At 41.0% G+C, this 22,094-nt stretch overlaps 2 protein-coding genes across 5 annotated transcripts in view; one reads left to right on the top strand and one right to left on the bottom strand.

The window, feature by feature from the left end:
• The window catches only part of UNK (unk zinc finger), a 54,054-nt gene extending 35,289 nt beyond the window's left edge, over positions 1 to 18,765 (bottom strand). The window contains exons 1-2 of one of the 4 annotated variants that reach the window (XM_079965989.1): positions 18,133 to 18,764; positions 15,413 to 18,018 (exon numbers count right to left, since the gene is read on the bottom strand). In XM_079965989.1, coding sequence (XP_079822115.1) covers positions 15,413 to 15,510 — 98 coding nt within the window. In that variant the 5' untranslated portion in view covers positions 15,511 to 18,018; positions 18,133 to 18,764. Of the gene's footprint in view, positions 1 to 7,584; positions 7,996 to 15,412 lie in introns of those variants that run through there. The other 3 variants (XM_079965991.1, XM_079965988.1, XM_079965990.1) reach the window with 3 other exon arrangements.
• Positions 18,766 to 20,592: 1,827 nt separating this feature from the next.
• On the top strand, positions 20,593 to 21,992 carry H3-3B (H3.3 histone B). The gene is made up of 3 exons (XM_079966309.1): positions 20,593 to 20,739; positions 21,022 to 21,175; positions 21,292 to 21,992. Exons 1-3 carry the CDS (start codon positions 20,612 to 20,614, stop codon positions 21,418 to 21,420), a joined length of 411 nt encoding a protein of 136 aa, XP_079822435.1. The 5' UTR covers positions 20,593 to 20,611; the 3' UTR covers positions 21,421 to 21,992.
• The last annotated feature ends 102 nt before the right edge of the window (positions 21,993 to 22,094 follow it).

Below are 22,094 nucleotides of genomic sequence, written 5' to 3'. Positions count from 1 at the left end.
CCTCCACCTCTTTCCCCCTTGTCTTCCTAATGTAACACTAATGTCTCAACAAATGAAACTGATCAAGAAAATGTAACTTGAAAAAAGAGACATTGCACATACTTTTGTAAACCAAGAAATCTTTAATAAAAATACTTTTTTTAAAAAAAAAAGGGTCTGCCACACAACTTCAGAATTCTAGATACTCCACAAAATACAATGAACGGTGAGGTGAACACTACAAGACATGCACATGTGTGTGGTCTCCTCTCTCAAAAGGTATCAGTCTAGGACTCTGAAAAACATCTGCTACTAGGACCTCTCTTTGTCACCACCACCTTTGAGAGGGGCAGAACAAGGAATCACATGATCCCATTGGCAGCACCTGCAATTCGGAATTGCCAAGGCAATATGACCTGTCTATAAATCCAGTTCTATTATTGGGAACTGCTTTGAGAAATATTACAGCAGAAAAGGAATACACAAATATTGTACAAATATACACCATCATGTGTAAAGAATGCCCACATATCCATTTTACTACATGAGCACAGGCTCAAAAATAGAGTTTCCTTCCACAAACCAAGTAGTTAAGCCACATACTAAGTAGTTATCAGACATGTGTCCCAAAGGCTTCCTTGCATGAGAGAGGGCTGTTCACATAATGAGTCTTGGATTGAGTGAGAGCATGCAAAGTCAAAAAATTATTCCAGAATGGATTATTTCTTAATCACAGAAAGTCTTAGGTCCACAACTTGGAGATCTGTCTTCTTAATATCTCAGACCATGCCCCTGTTATCACAAAAATACAATCAGGATCACACAGAGTCAGGATCCTAAGGAAATAAGTACATTGTTTCTACCCCAACATACATCCTAACATTTTCACTTCAGAGAACGTAATCAGTTCCTAGGTTTTACTGTGGATAACCTCAAATTGAACTAGCTAGCTCAATTTCAACATATATTTACTCAATGCGTCAAGCAAGTAGAAGTGGCAGGTACAAGCCAACCAGCAGCAATTCCTCTGGGGTTCATATGGTTTTAAAGCACTGCATATTGTCTTAATCATGGCAGGACCTTTTTCCTGAACAGCTATACAACTTCTTTCTGATACTACATTAATACGTCAGCAACTTAACCAAGTAGGAGAGGCACACTACTCTGCAATTATGCTACTTCCTCAAAAGCAACCCAAAGAAGCTCTATTTTTAAATGTATGTAAGAATTCCATTTATAGAACAGGACATTTTTTTATTCTTTTATTTTCCCTTAGTTGCTAAATTAGTCACTCACAGGCTACAAAAACTCTCTGTTGCCTCACTTCAATAACTGTTTCTCCAGCTTTGAAAATCAGGAACATAACCCACAATGGACCCTCAGATAATTAAGGTAATCCAAACAGCCTCTCTCTAGTCAAATGAGAGCAGGACACATAGCCCAGGACTCATCCTTTAAGTAAATCGGCAATTTGGAACAACTGATTTAGGCATTTGGAGAGATAAAAAGTAAGAACCTCCAGGCCGCAGCTTCCTTTGATAGCACAGACTGCTCCAAGAACACTCACCTATAGGTAAGATTGTTTATATAGGGAACATTTGCAGGATCATAAATAAGGGCAGCTGAAAGTAGAGTTTAAGTAAATGTGCCTTTTTGTATATGATACTTTTGTCCAGAGAAATAAAAGTTTAACAGAACCAATTGTTAATTTACATACCTACCTACAGCAATTGCAAAGTCACATGTTGTACTCCTCTGCTTATCTCAATAAAATATAAAATGCTGCCTAGAACCCTGTGATAGGAAGTTATTCCAAGTGTTAATTGGTTCTGAACTGATGGCCTTATCAGAAATATCCAGTAGGCTGCATAAGTCATTCATTCAAGGGCTTTTCCATTGGAAAAAGGAATCTTAAGTCCGCAGTATGCAAATCACCACGAATATCTGTCTGAATTTGGCTCAAATGTGTTCTGTAATTAACATGAGGCTAACCATCTGCTTGTGCATATTTGATGATCCAGTGTCTCAGTTAAGTGGAAATGCCAGTGCTGGCCAACTCTTCCGAAGTTTGGCTTGTAGCTGCTGATGCTTAAGAATCAACACCTTGGCCAAATTTAATTTTATCAAAAACTTTCACCTGCTCTGTAAAGCAGAATCAACTGCCCAAATATCAAAGATTACTAGCTAGCTAAGACAATAAACCATACCGTATGCATGGAGTAGCAAATAGGATCTGCTAAAACCTCATGGTGAGATATCTAGAATGAACAGTAGCTGATAGACAATGGAAGCAGATGGGACCCACAATGCTTACCAAAGCATGCTAGATGTTGCAAAATGGAATTTTGGAATGCCTGGATATGTACAGCTGCTAAGAAAGTCAGGCTGGTAGACAGAAAGCATTACATTTCAGAAAGCTAATTGTTCTCCCAAATCCTCTTTCCACCAGATACCTAAAAATCTTTGTTATAAGCAAGAGACTATAGATTTTTAGGCTAAGCACCACAGCTTACTTTCTTTCTTCTTTAATAAGGCATTCCTGCATCAAATATAAAACAAGTTGTTTGTTCATTTGTGTGAGCATGAGACTCATAACCAGCAGCAATAGAAAACTACCTTATAGAGTAAAAAAATACATTCATCTAGCTCAGCATTCTTTACACAGTCTTCCCCAATCTGGTGTCCGTGGCAGTTGTTGGACCAACTGCCAGCAGCACAGCGATGATCAGGGATGATGGAAGTTGTAGCTCAGCAATGGGAAGAGATGAGGTTGAAGAAGACTCATTCACATTCACTGGGATTTTAAACAGGGGGCTTTCCAAGTGCTCCCTCTCACCCTCCACTTTCCCATACTACAGATGCTGGTGACTGAAGCTCGGAACTCCTACACTGAAAACATGCCCTGCACCACAGTGTCATAGCTATTCTCCAATTTCTGGAGTCTCCAGGCTTCTACAGTGGTACCTCGGGTTAAGAACTTAATTTGTTCTGGAGGTCCGTTCTTAACCTGAAACTGTTCTTAACCTGAGGTACCACTTTAGCTAATGGGGCCTCCCACTGCCACCGCGCCGCCACCACACGATTTCTGTTCTCATCCTGAAGCAAAGTTCTTAAATCTGAGGTACTATTTCTGGGTTAGCGGAGTCTGTAACCTGAAGCATCTGTAACCTGAAGCATCTGTAACCCGAGGTACCTCTGTATCTGAAACCTTGAAGAATCTCTGAGTCTGTGTAGGCAATACTGAACTAGATAGAATTATGGTCTGTGACAGTATAAGGTGGCTTCCTAATGTTGAACCTAGCAGCTTTTGCATGCAAACCACTGCTGAACTACAGCCCCCCCCCCTTTAAAATATCACTTCATGAGAATATACACATGCTTCTATCTTAAGATTCTCCTACACTGTAACATCCAACTAAATTTTTGAATTTTCTGTATCAGCAATCCAAAGTAAATTGGTTGGCACCATCTAATAAATAGCTGAATTCTAATTTCTCAAGACACCTCCTGGCATAAAAAGACCAATATGTCTCTTTCCTGAATACAACACTGATTACCATTCCATTATCTCCCTTCCACCAGCAAGACATAATTTTGCAAGCCTTGCAAAGATCAACCACCATTTAAGCTGCTCGAGACAACATAAATTTTGTGGAAACAAATGAAATTGGGAATGAAGGGGTGTGGCAAATAAATGAAAGGGAAAGAGTTTCAATAAATGTACATCTGTCAAGATGACAGTTCTGGCATGCCTTGAAATAATCTTTAGCACCTAAATAAATATCAACTAATTAGTACGAAAAGATCATTCAGGTAAGTCTTGCCCACAATTTTAAACCTCTCATTTTTATTCAGCTCTTACTATACTATTAGTATGATTTCAAAGAGATTAAATTTGAAGTGATTTACTTGATACCAATTAATCGTAAACACAGCACTGGTAGGCTCTAGAAATATTTACTGCATCACGTTATCTGCAAACACGCTACCCCGCCCCACTCTGCCCCATTCCACCTCCACCTCACCCTTATAGTGATGTTTCAGTTACATCTTTATGATGTTTCCAGGTCATTTCCAGGTTGGTGCGATGCCGAACACAGTTGCACACATATTAAACATGCGGAAACGAGGGGTTGCCTGGGTATTTTAACAGCTCTCCCACTTAACACAACTAAAGATTGTAAAAGGGCAAAATAGCATGGGAAGGTAAAATATCAGGGGGGTTTTAAACTCTCTGACCGAGATGTTTACCATGCTTTTTCAAATGTTTTGTGAAATAACACAAGTGAAGCATCTTCATATACCCAAAGAATGTAGTTAATGCTAACATTCCCTGCCCAGGCATGATGTCCAAATGAGTGGTGGCGGTTAATCTTGGAAGAGCCTGATTGGATTCATTTCTAAACTAGCTTCATATCTGTTAAGCTTTTTTGTTTTTGTTTTTACACAGAAGCAGCCTTGGTTGCCCTGATGCATACTTATGCTGGGAAGAACGTCAGTTGCTAGATTGATACAGGACCTGATACAGCCCCCCACCCCAGAGATTTTTTCTGCCTTTCAGTACTCCAACACTTCTAAAATAGAATCAGTGCTGGGTAATAATTTCATTGCAAGAAATGGAACTCTGCCTGTGTCCCTAAGCACATCCTTGTCAAAGGAATCAACCAAATTGTCCTACAGATCATCATATATTTAAGCACCGTCTTAAGTTAAATTATCATTATACTGTGTGCAGCATTCATCCACTTTACTGGTGATCTGTTATTGCTGCAAAATTAACTTAATTATAAGCCCTGTAACTGATGTATATTAATAATTGCAGCAATCTTATAAGTATTGTGACAATGTAAATGTAATGCTGCACTAAATTAAATTCCTGTCCTAATTTCAAGGAGGCATTAAATCTGATCACCAAGTCACCAGAGTTCATTTCACTACTGATCAAGAAACACAAGTAAAAAAAAGATAATGACCCTTGCTATGGAATTATTTCAAGAACTTAAAATGGAATTCTTGATCCTAAGAGATTTCTGGAAACATCGAAATCACAGCCATGACATCTAGCCAAATCACAATACAATGTTACAAAACGGAATTGAGACCAAACTAGAAATTACATGGCAGATACATGTAACAATCTCATGATAGTTTTGTAATGAAAAGCAGCTGTAGGAAGTTGTGAACTTGAGTGGAAGAGTTCTGCCCTCCCCCCAAGAAAAACAGCAGAGGGAGTGTTGAAGGTGAGAGCCAGTGTGGTGTAGTGGTTAAGAGCGGTAGTCACGTAATCTGGGGAACCGGGTTCGCGTCTCCGCTCCTCCCCATGCAGCTGCTGGGTGACCTTGGGCTAGTCACACTTCTCTGAAGTCTCTTAGCCCCACTCACCTCACAGAGTGTTTGTTGTGGGGGAGTAAGGGAAAGGAGATTGTTAGCCGCTTTGAGACTCCTGAAGGGGAGTGAAAGGCGGGATATCAAATCCAAACTCTTCTAAAAGGTTTAAGCCAGCACCTTTCCCCAAACTATTCCTCCTCACAACCTTTTGTGGCTACTTTTAATTATTTTCTTTTTAAAGGTCAAGGCTCAAGGGATCACTACATTTATTTGCGGAACCTCATGTCAGCTAATAGGAGCTGATCTGCTATGCAGCCTCTAGTATGGCCTACAGAGGGCAGCTTTGAATGCTTATTTGGTCCAGATTTTGTTGGTTTGGGTATTAAAAGAAGCTTGGGGCTATGAAGTTCCTGCTAATGACTAAGAAGCTGATACCTGAAAGAAACAAACTCTCAGTAATACAGGGTCCTTTTACAAGTATAATATTTTTTTACCAGCAAGTACAGTATTACCTACCTAGCCAAGCTTCACAAAATAGACACACACTTCAAATTCTGCATTCATTGCCTTGCACTCATACACTATGCATCTTATATTTTGTCATCATTCATATTTCTTGCAGCTTAATCCTGAATTTGATTATTTTGAATTACAGGTTTACTTTTTAAACTAAAAGAAGCAGATGTACTTCCTATCAAGGATGCTCAACCATTGGAGAAACTTGCCCCCCCCCCAATGAATAGAGAGTACGTAACATACTGTGAATAGGTTTGAATCTACAAACAGGGATATATTTATAACAGCTTTACAAGATTAGAAAAGAATAAACAGTTTGAAAGAACTCTTACATGAATAAAATACCATATTAATTTGTCATAAAACAAGTTCATTTGAAAGATACTGGCACATGTAAGACTTAATATGAAGTAGAGCGCAGGAAAACTTAGCCCGCAAACACATTTTCAATACCATACTCCTACAGCCAGGAAATCCACAATCAGAATGATAGTACCATTAATTCACCTCTGAGAAAGCAAGATCAGCCCACACAAGTCTGGTTACTTAGCTTTTCCTTTCAGGAATGCTTCGTTTTCACACTTGCTAGGCTGGGTGTCATTTAGCGTCTGTCCATACAAATGACAATTATTCCAATGTGTCCACACCAGTATCTGGTCCTAGGGCTCCTTGCATGCTCACTTACAGAAAGAGCTGTGTTATGGATGGGTTACCCATTTATTTTAGGGGAGGTGGCAGTCCTTGCATCAATTTCCTCTCCTCATAAGAAATCTGAATGAAATGCTGTGTTGTGATAAGGACACTGGGTCAGGTTAACTATGGTTTGGTGTGTAACAAGCAGTTCTCAAAGCAGAGTACAATAAAACCATAAAACACTAAGAAATGTGGGTGGCCAAGGAGTATGAGCTTTGTCATGGGGGGCGGAGCTACAGTTGGATGGGAAACTGTCCAAATTCAGGTGAACACATTGTGCCATTCAGGAAAGTCCCTGGACACCCTGGCTTTTTGGGTGGGTGTAGGGGAGAAGGAAAGATAGGCTGCACTGCAAGCAACCTCTTGCTTCTGCAACCTGTGTATACACAGACTATGTTCTATAAAACAATAAATACAGCAGAAAGAAAAAATATCAAATTAAAGATCAAATGTTCGCCTAAACTTAAAGGCATAAACTGCCTGTCTGCACAATCCAAGATTTCAGACCTGACACATCTCCCAATGGCAGGGATTTCTACAAGCCCAGGACCATGAGGAAGTATATAAACTGGAGGATAGCTGTAGCTCTGGTAACAGTGAAAACCATAACAAGGTTTCACAAGATTGGTGCTGTGTACATGATACTAGTAAAAAAAACTGTATACACCCAAAAAAAAGAAAACCATGTCTGCAAATAATAATAATAATAATTTATTATTTATACCCCACCCATCTGGCTGGGCCTCCCCAGCCACTCTGGGCGGCTTCAAAAAAAATATTAAAATACTGTAATACATCAAACATTAAAAGCTTCCCTAAACAGGGCTGCCTTCAGATGTCTTCTAAAAGTCTGGTAGTTGTTGTTCTTTTTGACATCTGGTGGGAGGGCGTTCCAAGGGAGGGCGCCACTACCGAGAAGGCCCTCTGCCTGGTTCCCTGTAACTTGGTTACTGTAATAAGTTGTGCCTCTTTTTAAGGAAACATTTACAAATATTCAAGAAATGCAATCTGTCAGTATCATTTAAATATTTACTGAAGATTTAAGGTTACAAATCTATGCACACTAACCTGGCAATAAGCTCTATTATACACAGTGAGAACTCATTTCTGAGCAAAAAATGCATAGGATCGCTCAGTTAACTTGGCCCTTATATTGCTTGACTCCTTAAAGATGGTCTCCTTGGGTGCCTTTCTGGCAGAAGTATGAGAAGCAAATGTTACCAATTAATTAAATAACAATCTGGCATTCAAACTAACTGTTAAAGTATCATCAACTTAACTAACAGAAAAACTAATGTACTTGGAATCATTAAAAGCCAACTATGGCTCACTGGGAATGTATCCTGCCAGTTTTAAAAGATCTTCAGTGACTATTGATTACTTCTGAGCCCAGTTCAAGATACCGGTTTTGATCTTTAAAGCCCCTGACAGCTTGGAACTCAGGTACCTTAAGGGCTCCCTATTCCTGAAACAATGTGTCTGATTGTTAAGCTGTTTCTACTCCACTGTCCTCTGTAGAGTGCCCCTACTAGGAGAGATGAGGCAGATGTCAACACAGGAGAGGGCTTTTTTAAAAAAATGACTATTTTCTTTCCTAACACACCTGATCAATTGCTTTCACTTCCTTTGAATACAGCTTTGTCAATTGGTCATAAGAAATGCTTATTTTGCTTCAGACTAACATATTCCAAGGTATAATTTCCACACACAGGTGAAAATCCAATGATTCTTGGGTTTAACTTTCAAATCATGTGGAACTCACTGGTATTGCCTTGCAGTATAACATCTTCACTTCAGGGAACATGTCAAACTGCAATCAAACTCTCAGTGACTCTACTTCTGGGTGTTGTTGGGGGGGAGGGGAAGTATTGGCATTAATAATGACACTGATTAGTCCCTTTAATAATTCATTTACAAAAATTAAGGAAAGTAGCTAAACAGAAGATGAAAACATTCAGTAAGATGTTCACACAATGCCACAAATGTATAAAGCTCTCATCTAACTGCTGTCATATGTAACAACTGCCATGACATTCTGTTATTTTGTAACATTTCTTGATTCTCTATCCCCACCCAACTCTAGGAAAACACACACACACACACACACACCCAAAACACAGTGTGTTTCTGGGGTCTTGAGAACCAATGAAACATTTCAATAACTACATATTCTTAGTGCAATTATAAAATTGCAATTCAAAATAAGCATGTCCTTATATCTATTTCCAGCGAATGTTTCCCAATGCTACAGCCAGAACTCTGTAAACAGATTCCAGGTGCCACCTCAACTCCAGGAACAGGGAAGTATGTGAGCTATTTTGTCTTAGTATAAACCTTGTAGCCTGCAGCCAACTCCTGAATAATCCCATTGACTTAATTAGATACTGCAGCCCTAGTGTGACAGATTCATAACAGAGTTAAGCCAAAGTACCTTGACTGAAAATGAAACCAAAAATGCTTCTCTGAGGAAAAAAATTAATTGCTAAAATCAACAGAATTTTCAGGTAACTGCCCCAAACAGGTTTCCCTATTAATCAGCAAGTTAATCAGCTTGACCATGTGTAAAAGCAGGCTGCTACAATGCAAAAGTAAAACCACATCCAGCAATGGAGTAAGTTTTGCTCAGTTTGGTACAGAAACTACGCCTGAATCGGTCTGCTGTAGGTAGCCATGAGGTCTGTGTTCATAGTCCCCTGGCTAGAAGGAAACCTGTTGCCAAGATCAAGATGCAAAATTCCAAAAAAGCATTACTTAGAAATCTCACTGAAATCCTTTTAACACCAACATTGTTCTATTTGCTTATAAAAATAAACCACTAGTTAAGTGTTTTGCATGGGAATACTCAAGCAAATATTTCACATGATCATTTTACTATGAAAGGAGACAAACATACCATGCCAATAACTACATTTGATCTTCAGCTTCTTCAGCACAATGAGCTTTGTTCACATGGAAATCTCACTGCTTTTCACGCTTATTACTCCTTATAGTTCTCGTCTAGTAAACTTTTACTGTCTCTTATTCAGGCTTTCCCTTTTAATAACTGCTCTGCAGACTGCACGTGGAAGACCTAATGGTTGACTGATAGAATTAATATGTCATACTCATTGCTTGAACTCTTGGGGTTAAATCACCTCAAGCAGACACGCCTTTGTTTATAACTTTATTGCAAATTTGTGGTGTTACAAAAAAGGAAGGCAAATTCAGGAGTGTATTATGATTCTATGATTTCACTCACTTTCTTGCCTTGTTTACACATGACTTTAAACCAGTGGCTCCCATAGTGTGCAGTACAGCCCTCTGGGGTGGGTGAGATTACCTGGGGGGGAGCTTAGAGGTATGGGGACAGCAGGGAGGTGCTGGAGATGTAAATAACTACCGTATTTTTTGCTCTATAACACGCACCCGACCATAACACGCACGTAGTTTTTAGAGGAGGAAAATCCGTAGGCATGCCACCTGTAGGCATTTCCTCCATAACACGCACAGACATTTCAAACCCTTACTTCCTAGGAGGAAAAAAGTGAGTGTTATGGTGCAAAAAATACGGTATATGACTTCGAAAAACTGGTGTCACTGGATCAAGTTCATCACTATCTAAACGAAATAGTTTCAATTGCATTTTCAGTAAATATGCAATTAATGGTTATTGTTTTGATGTTTTGTGTTATTGTACTCCTTAGTGGCTTGTGCAAACCACTATTCTGAATACAGTGGACGCTCGGGTTGCAAACATGATCCATGCGGGATGCACATTCACAACCCGCAGCAGTCCGTCTGCGCAGGCTGCAATTTGGCACTTCTGCGCATCCGCCAAAACCCGGAAGTAACCCGTTCCGGTACTTCCGGGTTTCGGCGGTCCGTAACCTGAAAAAAAGCAACCTGAAGCATCTGTAACCCAAGGTATGATTGTACAGCAATGCTTTTTATACAGAAGGGTAAGGTAGGAAGCCCTAGAGTTGATTGTATGCAATGAAGGGGACGGTGGCTCAAAAAAGTTTGGGAACCACTTCTTTAAACCATAGTTGAAACTTAACTGTGGTTTAAAACCCTTGATTATTTGGAGAGAAACAAGCCAACAGCCTAACTGACAAGAGGTTAAACAGATTTTCTAGTGGTCTAGGGATAGGTACCTTGCATAGCTTCTTGCTCCTCTCCACAATTAGAAGTCTAATGAATTTTATGAGAGCATAAAATGGCAAAATTGTTCCAAATAAAAATAAAACCAGCTTTAGCTGACACAGGATTTAGGTTTCCTTTCTACACATTTTAAAATAATAATATAAGTTCTGCGAAGTATACATAGCCTTGGTGACAATGCACCAGTGCAAACTTACTTCTACGTAACCGAACTGGGATACACACAAGCACAAACCATAGTTTGCCAAAAAAAAAAATTGGGGGGGGGGAGGTGAACTATGGTTTGCTTAAAATCAGGAAGGAAGTGTTGTGGCATGCAAGGGAAGGTGGGATCATGTGTGCCAGGGGTACAAGAGTGGTCCTTAGGCTTGTTTAAGTAACACCAAAACCATGGTTTAGCTTTGTATTTCAAGCAGCCCAATGCCTAAACATTTTATCTTTCTCACACAGCCACAATTTCTAGATTTGTGTTTTTTAAATGGCATACAAAAACTACTTTTACATTCCAGCAACAACCCCTTCATAATTATATTCCTTCCATTATCAATACATTCCAGCATCTTATAAAAGAGAGAAAATGTTGCTACCGTTTCAAGCCCAACTACTTTAACCAGTATAAGGTGTACAGCTGCTTAAGGACACAGGAACACACACTCTCTCTCTCTCTCTGGGTTGTTATTTTGCTTTACCCAATTATCAAAATTGGAAATTTGCTTGCTTCTAATTTCCAAGATTAAAAACCCTCCTAAAATTTTAAAGGCTTAAGAAAATATGTATCTGCCTCTAAAGAAGATACAGGTATGTTGTGGATCAGCATGTCTGAACTCAGTCATCTTAACCATGTTTCATTATGAGACAATTAGACATAAAAATGATAACTGATTATATTTCAGTGTCCCTAATATAATGTGGAAAGCAGTGTTCTAAACTCTCATTGTTCTATGCGCATTTTGTGACACGGAATTTCATTAGCGTGAGCAGTTTCTGAGCTCTGAGCGCAGTTCTGTGCCTAAGATTTCAGATTAAAACTGTGGAGTGGAAGGAAAGGAAGACCTTTTTCTGCCTCCCTACAGAACCTAGGGCTTGCTGATCAGAAGGTCGGCAGTTCGAATCCCCACAAAGGGGTGAGCTCCCGTTGTTCGGTCCCTGCTCCTGCCCACTTAGCAGTTCGAAAGCACATCAAGTGCAAGTAGATAAATAGGTACCATTCCGACAGGAAGGTAAAGGGTGTTTCCATGCGCTGCTCTGGTTTGCCAGAAGTGGCTTAGTCATGCTGGCCACATGACCCAGAAGCTGTACGCCAGCTCCCTCGGCCAGTAAAGCAAGATGAGCGCCGCAACCCCAGAGTCGTCCGCGACTGGACCTAATGGTCAGGGGTCCCTTTACCTTTTACTTCCAGCTACTCTCCAAAGACTAGGGAAGAGACCCTCTTAAGAATATTAGGGAGGTAGGTAGGGGAAGGACTAGATCATATGAAAAATGAACATAATGTTTTAGCTGCCGTTCATTAATTTTCAGCTTTGTATTCTTGTTATAAGACTCTGATGTTGGGAAAGATTGAGGGCACCAGGAGAAGGGGACGACAGAGGATGAGATAGTTGGACAGTGTTCTCAAAGCTGCCAGCATGAGTTTGACCAAACTACGGAAGGCAGTGGAAGACAGGAGTTCCTGGCATGCTCTGGTCCATGGGGTCACGAAGAGTTGGACATGACTAAACAACTAAACAACAACAATTCTTGTTATTAAAAAGTGTGCCTAGATATTCCATTGTTGCACCCATAACCTAGGTTTAAGGTGCCATTTAGCTCTTAGCTTTCATATCTCAGTTTCTAATGCTGGTGAAAAGTGGCTGTCAGTTTTTCTTTCTGGGGAAGGCAGATTCAAGCAACAATAATGTTTCTTCAGGGAGATATTTACAGTCATCAGCAACTTGTATAGTAACGATTATCTCAGTTCTCAAAGTTTTCACTTTGCAAAGACAACTGTTTAATTCCTCACAGTAGATAAAGTCATAACACACTATTAAATACACATATTACTAATTACTTCATAAATATGCATGTAAGAAACAGTCCAGCAAGAAATTCCTTAGACTTATAAGCAGACGTTAACTTATTAATAACTTCAGTACATTCAGCACACTTTAGTAACTTTTTGAGATAAGGGATCAAGGACAGATTACAGTCAGCAGAACCAGAAGACACATGGTTCTCTCATTGCAAAAACAACAACAAAAACAACAACAAATAAATGCCAAAAGTATAAGCAAATGAATGCAAATAAATGCCAAGCATTACATTCTGTGAACACAAATGCGTTTGCTGCACTAAGGCTGCAATCTTAACCCCACTTACTCCTAAGTAAGCTCACACTTACTTCAGCATAAGCTCTGATTACTATAGTAAAATACGTGTGATAAAATACGTGTGATCATGCAAAGAATAGACTGCATTTGAAACATCAATTTGCAAAGTCTACCAGCAAGTCTTGTCTGAGCAAATTTTTACAAGAAAACTGATTTTTAAACCTCACAGATGAGTTCAGTAAACTTTAAAATAATCAAAATGCACCCACAAGGCAAAAATGAAAAAACACACCTATGAACTGTATTCCTGGTATCATTTATTTCACCATTTGATTTTGTGTGTGTGTGTGTTACAGTCATACTTGTAAACTAGGCCTGATATTAAAATTGGTTGAGTCCCAATTGACCAGCAGAACAAATACCCAAGCAATTTTGCACAACAGTTATGTATCCAATTTATTTTATTGTTCAACTTTGCCTGCTTCAGGAGTGTACCACATTCTGGCTGGGAAGCCATTAATTTCAAAACTTATTAAATAAATGAGCATTTGCATGGAGGAGGTATACTGGAGCAAGCTATAGCAGCAGGATCTTCTGTGTTACAAGTAAGACAACTCTGCACTAACATTTGTTATCAGTTAAATCACAGTGACCGCTTGTAGCGGTATTACTAGCTCTGAAGCATTTTATTGATTTACAACATTTTTATTCCACTTCTCCATATCCTTGAGACAATTCACATGTCGAATCAGAAGTATGCCCTATTGAGTTCAATGGGTTTAGTCCAAGGAATGTAGGTACAGTGGTACCTCAGTTTACAAACTTAATCCGTTCCTCAATTCCGTTCTTAAACTGAAACCGTTCTTAAACCGAGGCACGCTTTACCTAATGAGGCCTCCCGCCACTGGTGCCCTTCCACCATTTGGATTCTGTTCTTAGACCAAGGTAAAGTTTGCAAACCGGGACACTACTTCCAGTTTTGCGGAGTTCGTAAACCAAATCGTTCTTAAACAGGACTGTTCTAAACCCGAGGACCCACTGTATAGGATTGCAGCCTAAGATAGATGGGTTGCACTTTCTCAGTTCTAACCTGGCTGTACTGCATTTCTGGCCAATTCTGTGCCATATATTAGCTTTGCATTATACCACAAGACACATACAAAAATGGAGGCTGTTTCTAGCGTAGTACCACTGTCCCACAACACTATGCCAAGGTACTAGCATCCTTTGTGGATTTGCACCTGCAGTGCAATGTTACAGAGGTTGGTGATGTCACCAGTGGCACATAATTCACTGTCTGGTCCAAAATACCTGCATTTGCTTAGCCAGTTATTCACAGAATTAGGTCACAAGAGAATTTACCAGGATTTCTGAATGGAGTGAAAACAATACTTTCCTCACACAATTGCCACAGAACACTAACAGGCGATTTATTTCAGAACTCAGTATCCCTTTGACATTTTTCTACCAAAGCATTGTGTACTACAGCGACTGAGGAAAAAACACTATTTTATGCTCTCTCTTTTGTTACCATTTCCCCCCTAGAATTATAGCAATTTACTCTACATAACGTTTCTCCTGGGCTTGGCATCCTTCACTTCACAAAACACACACCACAGTTCCCCTTATTCTTGAAATGTTAACGGGGCATCTCCTGAGAGAAAGACAAACTAACCCAGTGCCAAGGAAGAACAGCAAAGAAAGTCAAAGCTCTGGCAAAGAGCAGCTTAGATTTTATGAGATGGTCCCTTTACTCTAGAAAAGACAGTTCGAAATAAGAAAGGATGTCCTTATTTGTGTTTACCACAAGCCCACAGCCATTAACACGAGGTTAGTACTTAAGAAAGAAAGCGAAGATTATATTGAAACATAGTAAACCAAACCACTTGTTTTTCCAACATTTGACTTCACAACCGTCCTACTTGGCGGCATGGAAAGACGCATTACCGTTTTACTAGGCGGAAGAAGGCAGAGCCGAGAGAGAGAAAGACTACCAAGTACAAAACGGATGATTTGGGGAAAGGGGGGCGAGGAAGATTACAAGAGGTCCCCACTACCCCCCTAAAGTCAACGTAGAGGAGCCATGGGGTGCGCGAGCCGCAACGCATCATGGGTATCGCGCGCCTCAGCTTGTGGGGTGTGTGTATTATGTATGTGGGGTTGTTCTTGCGCGCGCACTCGCGCGCGGGAACGGAAAAGCGCGCGGCGGCGGGGGGGGGTGTCAGCTCCCGCCCCGCCCCCTCCCACTCAGGCGAAATTCCACCGGCCCAGGCCGGCCACGACCGGTTCCAGCCGGTTCCGGGCGGGCGGTTGGCTTCCGTGCGCGCGAGCCGCACGCTGCCCGCTGACGTCAGGCGTGTGTGGCGCGCGGGCGGGTGCCGGGCGGAGGGGTGCGGCGGCGGCGGTCGCAGCAGCAGTAAGTGGCGGCTGCGGGTGTTCTCGCTACGTACGTGTAGTGCTGCGGCTTCTCGGGCTGCGCCTGGAGCGCGCTGGCGGGCGCCACCGGCCCGGTCGCGGGAGGCCCGGTCGCTACCGGGCCCTTCGACATGCTCCTGCCTTCCACTCCCTCCGCCGCCGCCCGCTACCACCGAGGAGGAGAGCTTTATTATTCACTCTGCGCGGTCCGCACGGAGACCGCAATGCGCAGGCGCTGCCGCCGCCATTACCGCCCCGGGTTACCCAAAGCATGCTGGGGCTTGTAGTCCCGGTGATGGCGGAAAGTCCCCCTTTTCTTCTACTGGGCTTCCGGCCAATGAAACTACAACTTCCAGGGGTGCCCTGCGCTCGCTGCCCCGGATTGTGCAACAGCGCGGGGTTTCATAGGAGTTGTAGTTCGGATGAGTTCCTCCATGGATTGCCATCAAGCGGATCTAAGTAGAAGCAGCGCTATGCAAGCCTCGAAGCGTTTTGAACAATTTAGCCGCTTGTAAAACTGATACAGCCCGATCCAAACGATGTTCACTTGGAAGCAAATGTCAGCAAGCGCAGATGTAGGAGTGCAGATGTAGGAGTTTGTGCACTCGTTCTTCTGGTAAAGAACTGTAGGATGTTTATATAGTTTTAAGATGGCAAATCAGTACTGTATGCAATTCTGGTTGACAATGACAGCTTCTATAGTGAAAGAAAACCGGGGCTTTAAAACAGTTGATTAGACGAAATCCTTCTCATAGAATGTTTTGCTATCATTAGAACAGGATGAACTATTGTCTGCTGTTGTGAGGTGTCTGAGTAAATATAATAGTTTGTCATAAACTATGCCACTTACCTATAAAATGGTTAAACCTTTACAGTAATAACTAGATATGTATAGCCATTGTTAATGCAATGACTTTATTGCACATAAATTTATTTACATAGAATATTTCAGAAGACAAGGTGCTTTACAATTCCTCTTTCAGTTGTGTAGTTGGCATGAGTCAAATCATATGCAGTACTGAGTACAGTGGTACCTCGGGTTAAGAACTTAATTCGTTCTGGAGGTCTGTTCTTAACCTGAAACTGTTCTTAACCTGAAGCACAACTTTAGCTAATGGGGCCTCCTGCTGCCGCTGCTGCACGATTTCTGTTCTCATCCTGAAGCAAAGTTCTTAACCCGAGGTAATATTTCTGGGTTAGCGGAGTCTGCAACCTGAAGCGTATGTAACCCGAGGCACCACTGTATCTTCCTACTTAAGTATATTATGCTGGTTTCTATGCAGCACACTGCTATGCATGTTGGCTTGAAAGTGATCCATACACTGTTTAATGCAGCTTAAAGTTTGCATAGGACTGAAGTCTTATGCTCCCAGACTTTTACAATATTTATTCAGAAATGAAGCCATTTGGACTAATTTCCAAGTAAACTTTTGGGCTGAACATGCCTTTTAAACTTCCTTTAGAAGGGTTGGAATCTTCCCCCCCACACACACACTTTTAGCCTCTTTATGGCAATATTTCAGGTACAATGTTTCATCCTGTTAGTGTTATATATGGTGGTGAGAGTAGGCTTTTCTCTTGCTTATCCTTTAACATCTGGAGTCAAGGAGTGAACATGAGGACTGGAATACTCAGTTATTGCCCAGTTTGAAATTGGTTATGGCCAAAGACACAGCTTAATCCTATCTCCTATTGTATTTGTGATGCAAGCACAGGCTGACACCACAACATGCGAGTTCCCAGAGAGATCACAGGTGCTACATTCTTCCCTGGTCCTCCTTAGCGGTGTCCTCCAAAGCCAGAACCACAGTTTTGTCTAGAGCAAGACAAACCATGAGCCCAGGTTCAGACATAGTAAGCCAAACCATGGCTCAGCTGATGGTAGTATGGCAGGAGGACGACCAGGAAAGCAGCACAGCAGCCCCAATGCCCTCCAGGAACTTACACATTTACACAAAGCCATGCAAACTATGTTAGTGTGGAAATCAACTAGGACAGAAAGGTGCTTGCCCTTAAAAGCAAATGGGAAATTGCTATGATTCAGTTCTTAAACAGGGCAAAGCTATACAGTACTGGAGTTAGAAGCCAAAGATATCCTGGACTGGTGGGATACAAGGAATTGATTGGCTCTCTCCCCCATGTTATAATGCTTCTGTTATTGGTAAGGGCTATGCTTCTTTGAACGTAAGCAGCATTGATGAATGATAGTGCTATTTGAGTGAAAGATTGCCCTTGTGTGATGCTGGGATCTCTGAACCAAGTCTTGTGCTATCAGCAGCAAATCATAAGATTATGGCTGGGTGTTGGTACAATAGTTTCATCGCAATACGATTTTCTTAGACATATTCTTACTGATAGGTGTGAAAGACAGACTTACTAATCTTATACAGTATGTCGAAAGTCTTCCACCTCCGTTAGTTAACTTATTTGTATGTCTCACTCTTTATGTGTATAGGTTTTATAACAACCAAGTGGTTTTGTCAAATAAATAAATATCACAAATCTCTAGTCATTAGTCCTACTCCTGCAGACTTCAATTTAGTTCATTTGATCTAATACACAGATGCTATGAGGAACCCAATAAATCATTTATTGCATTGTTCTTATCATTAAGGGGGACATACCTATGTGTCCAGTTTGTCTCATTGTGGACTGACCAAATAAGTATACTATGGCAAAGAGGAGGAAAGTTAAAGGTATTCAATATAACAATAATTAGTATTTGATTGTGCAATCAATTTATAAGCACTTAGACATTTTTTTCTAATGGGAAGGGGTGTGGCAGTGCCATGGTGTCTGTTCTGTGAAACTTGGGTGTTCTATATTACCACAGTAATATATATGTTTACTGAGAAGTCCCACAAAGTTCAATAGTGTTTACTGCCAGGAAAGTGATTATAGTACATACACTGCAACTAAATAAAAACAAGTACACAAAAGTACAACTATATTCTATGTTTGATGATCAGTAACAAAATATAGTGCTTAAAATGAACAGCATTTGGTCACACCTGTTTGGAAATGCAAATGTGCATCTTCATGCCACACGTATTAGTAATCTTTATCACTGTAATAAAATTTCTGTGAGCCAGTGGGGGAGCAGGATTTCATAAGGTGTGCAGTATATGTCCCATTGTTTATATCTTCAATTTCATCTTGATTGCACATATAATGTAATTTCAGCACTGAGTGTGAAACAGTTTTGAGATGTGTCTTCCTTTCAACAGAAATGCCCAGGCTAGTAAAGATTATGTAATTGGTTTTGCTGGATCTGAAGGTGTTTTCAAACCTTACCAACAGCGTCTTGTCTTTTTCGGTACTATTACCTTATAGAACACTATGATTAGAAAGAATAATAGACTTTTCAAATTTGCATCCTTTTTGTTTGTTTGTTTTGTTTTGGATTGATATTATTTTATTAAGGATTTTCTTGTTTTACAGAAATTTGCATCCTGTTAAATACTAGAACTGTAGGGTTAATTAATGTAATCATTAGCTATTGTGTGATCAGTAATACATCAATTTAGAGATTGCAATACCTGTGCTTTAATAGAATCAGGTATATTGCTTTTACTTAGGATGCACTTCATATATAAGATGTATAAGAAAATATGTCAATAGTTTTGTACATATCAGTAGTCTATACTTCTCATTGCATTTCACACCAGACTGCAGTATTAGGCCCTCATCCTAGAAGCTGCAGGGAGTTTGTATAAAGAAGCTAAAATCACTTAACATAATGTGTATTTGCTAAATAGGAACTTTTCGTATTTTAAATGTTTTGTTTTGTAAATATGTATATGTTACTTATTGCAGGTATTTATTTGATCATGCAAGCCAGCTAGAGTACCAAATAGAGTAATAGTTTTCCTACCAAAGTATTTGTATTTTACCCACTAGATTTGATTAAGAAATATTTGTCTTCTATATACTGTTAAATTGAAAAAAATATAAAATTTGTAACCTTAGTATATTTGAGTTATGATTATGTGAAGGGTATTTTAAAGGGGCGTTTTAATCTGTGTTCTGTGCAATATTATTTAATAAATAATCCGTGTTCTGTGCAATATTGTTTAGAAAATAATTATTGACTTATATTTGAAATTTGCTTTATTCGTACCACTTGGTCTGACGCTAAACAGTCAGATATATTCAAATACGACTGCAACCTTCCTACCTGGCTTTACCATTTTCCCTCCTACAATAATTTATGTGGCAGTATTTCCTTCTGTTTACCCGCCTCATTCAGTCTGGGACACTCCAAACGGACAGCTTTTCTTTCCCATTGACTTTCCATTGTGGAGCTTTGCAACAAAAAGTAGGATCCAAACTATGTTTTCTGCCGGCCAATCACAACCTTCTCCTGGGCTCCAATTCCGATTGGTCTGCTTCAGCTCACGATGTCCAATCGGAGTGCAGCTTTAGCAACCAATCGGCTGTCGAGGTTTCATCCAATCACGGCCGAGATTCGGGGAAACGGCCTTTGTGTCAGTTAACGTCACGGCGCCAACGGAGGTAGACGCCAATGGCTCCGTGCGCTGCGTGTCTGTATTGTGAGGTCATGACGTTCTAGGCCCCCTCCCTCTATAAATACAGTGTCCCTGCGCCGGGGAGGGGACAGTTGTGGGTTCGTTGGGGAAGGAGTAGGACGTGTACCTCGCGGCTGGTAGGAGCGGAAGTGTATTTAAAGGCTCCGTTCCTGAAAGTGGTGAGTTTCGGCTTGGGGCAGCCGGAGAGTGGGGGCGGGGAAGGTGGACGTGTATTTCTCGTATTTTGGGCCGTGTTTCGTGAGTGGTGGGGGAGGGGTGGTGAAGGCCGCTTTGTTCCTCTTCGCCCGCGGTGTGTATGCCTTGGGGGGGGGAGGGATGAAATAGTCTGATAGTCGTAGTCATGGCAACGTAACTACCGGCGGGGGTGGAATGGAGCGGAATCGTGGCTTCGGTTCTACTACTACTACCGCGCGTGGGCGAGAGGCAGCGTGACTCCTCGTTCCTGTTCCCCGGGGGAATGTCCTCCGCTGGCCGCCGCGGAGGGAGCAGCGCCCAGACATCTGCTACTATTCGTCTTGCGCTGCGGTTCCTCCGAAGAGTGGCGGGGAGGGAGGAGGTTAGTGGAAACTGGCACGAAGTGGTAGGGAAAACACTAAAGAGTCAGAAGGGAGGGTGTTAGGGCTAGCGCTTCCGTTGCTAACCTCTCGTTTGCTTTTTTCTCCTAGTAAAAAAAAGTAAAGGGAAATGGCCCGTACCAAGCAGACTGCCCGTAAGTCCACCGGTGGCAAAGCTCCACGTAAACAGCTGGCTACCAAAGCTGCTCGGAAAAGCGCTCCCTCTACTGGTGGAGTCAAGAAACCTCATCGCTACAGGTAATTAAAGGAGGGGGAGGATAAGACCATCTGCCCTTTTTTAAAAAAAAAAAAAAAAACAGCAGTGAATTCTGGAAAGCAGGCCGGGGTTCATATCTACGCACTTAAGAGATGATAAGGGCTGTATTGACAGTACCTTAAAGTAGAGTCTGGTTTAGGGAATTGGTTGCCCACTCCGCAGCACACTTTTCGCCGTTTTCAGGAATGCTTTTCTGCCGGCAAGATCTGAATTTAGATATCACAGCTTGGGGCCTTGTTCACACTATTCTACTATTTTTGTAGGCCTGGTACTGTGGCGCTGCGAGAGATTCGTCGTTACCAAAAGTCCACGGAACTTTTGATTCGCAAGCTTCCGTTCCAGAGGCTGGTAAGGGAGATTGCTCAAGACTTCAAGACAGACTTGAGGTTCCAGAGTGCAGCCATTGGTGCTCTGCAGGTATGAGTGTGTTAATAGTTACTTTTAACCAGGTATGCTGTGGGGGAGTGGGGAAAAGGGCTAATTACATGTACCAGTTCATGGTTTCTAACACTGTCTGTCTTGTTTTAAAACAGGAGGCTAGTGAAGCATATCTGGTGGGTCTCTTTGAAGACACGAACCTGTGTGCCATCCATGCCAAGAGAGTCACCATCATGCCCAAAGACATCCAATTGGCTCGTAGGATACGGGGGGAGAGGGCTTAAGAGGAGGCAGTTTTTATGGTGTTTTGTAGTAAATTCTGTAAAATACTTTGGTTTCAATTTGTGACTTTTTTTTGTATGAAATTGTTTATAATATGTTACATTTGTACTTAAGTCATTCCATCTTTCACTCAGGATGAATGCTAAAAGTGACTGTTCACATAAAAACTCAGTGATGTGAGCTTTGTTGCTCAACAGTGACAAGTTGCTAATATGCAGAAGGGATGGGTGATCTTTCTTGCTTTTCATGCATGTTTCTGTATGTTAATGACTTGTTGGGTAGCTAAAATTGTAAGGTACTAGAATTGATATAAATGTGTACAGGGTCTTTTTGCAATAAAACTGGTTATAACTTGATCCAAGTGTTTAACAATTGGGGCTGTTAAGTCTGACCATACATCACTGTGATAGAATGTGGACTTTCAGAAGGGTAAAACTACAAGTCTTAACCACAGTGTAACTTACAGTTTCCTAAAAACGTAAACCTGGCAGCTATAGAATACACTATGTGCATTTATAATAGCTATTTTATATATTGTAGTGTCAACATTTTTAAATTAAATGTTTTACATTCACCCAAGGAGTCTTGTCATTGTTGTGGGGAAAGTAGTATTACTATTTTTTCTTCTACTATCCCTGCTCAAATCAAGTTAAGCCTGTTCCTTGCTTGGTATGCA

Source organism: Podarcis cretensis (assembly GCF_951804945.1).
Source record: "Podarcis cretensis genome assembly, chromosome: 2".
Taxonomy (NCBI): Eukaryota; Metazoa; Chordata; class Lepidosauria; order Squamata; family Lacertidae; genus Podarcis; species Podarcis cretensis.
Note: the sequence above shows the minus strand (reverse complement) of the source record. Positions and strands in the feature narration are given on the sequence as shown.

Excerpts from the sequence above, each read along its gene's own strand:
- H3-3B (XM_079966309.1), top strand. The coding sequence starts at position 20,612 with ATGGCCCGTACCAAGCAGACTGCCCGTAAGTCCACCGGTGGCAAAGCT. Across the intron at positions 20,740-21,021 it reads AAGAAACCTCATCGCTACAG|GCCTGGTACTGTGGCGCTGC; the intron begins GTAATTAAAGGA and ends CTATTTTTGTAG. Across the intron at positions 21,176-21,291 it reads CAGCCATTGGTGCTCTGCAG|GAGGCTAGTGAAGCATATCT; the intron begins GTATGAGTGTGT and ends GTTTTAAAACAG.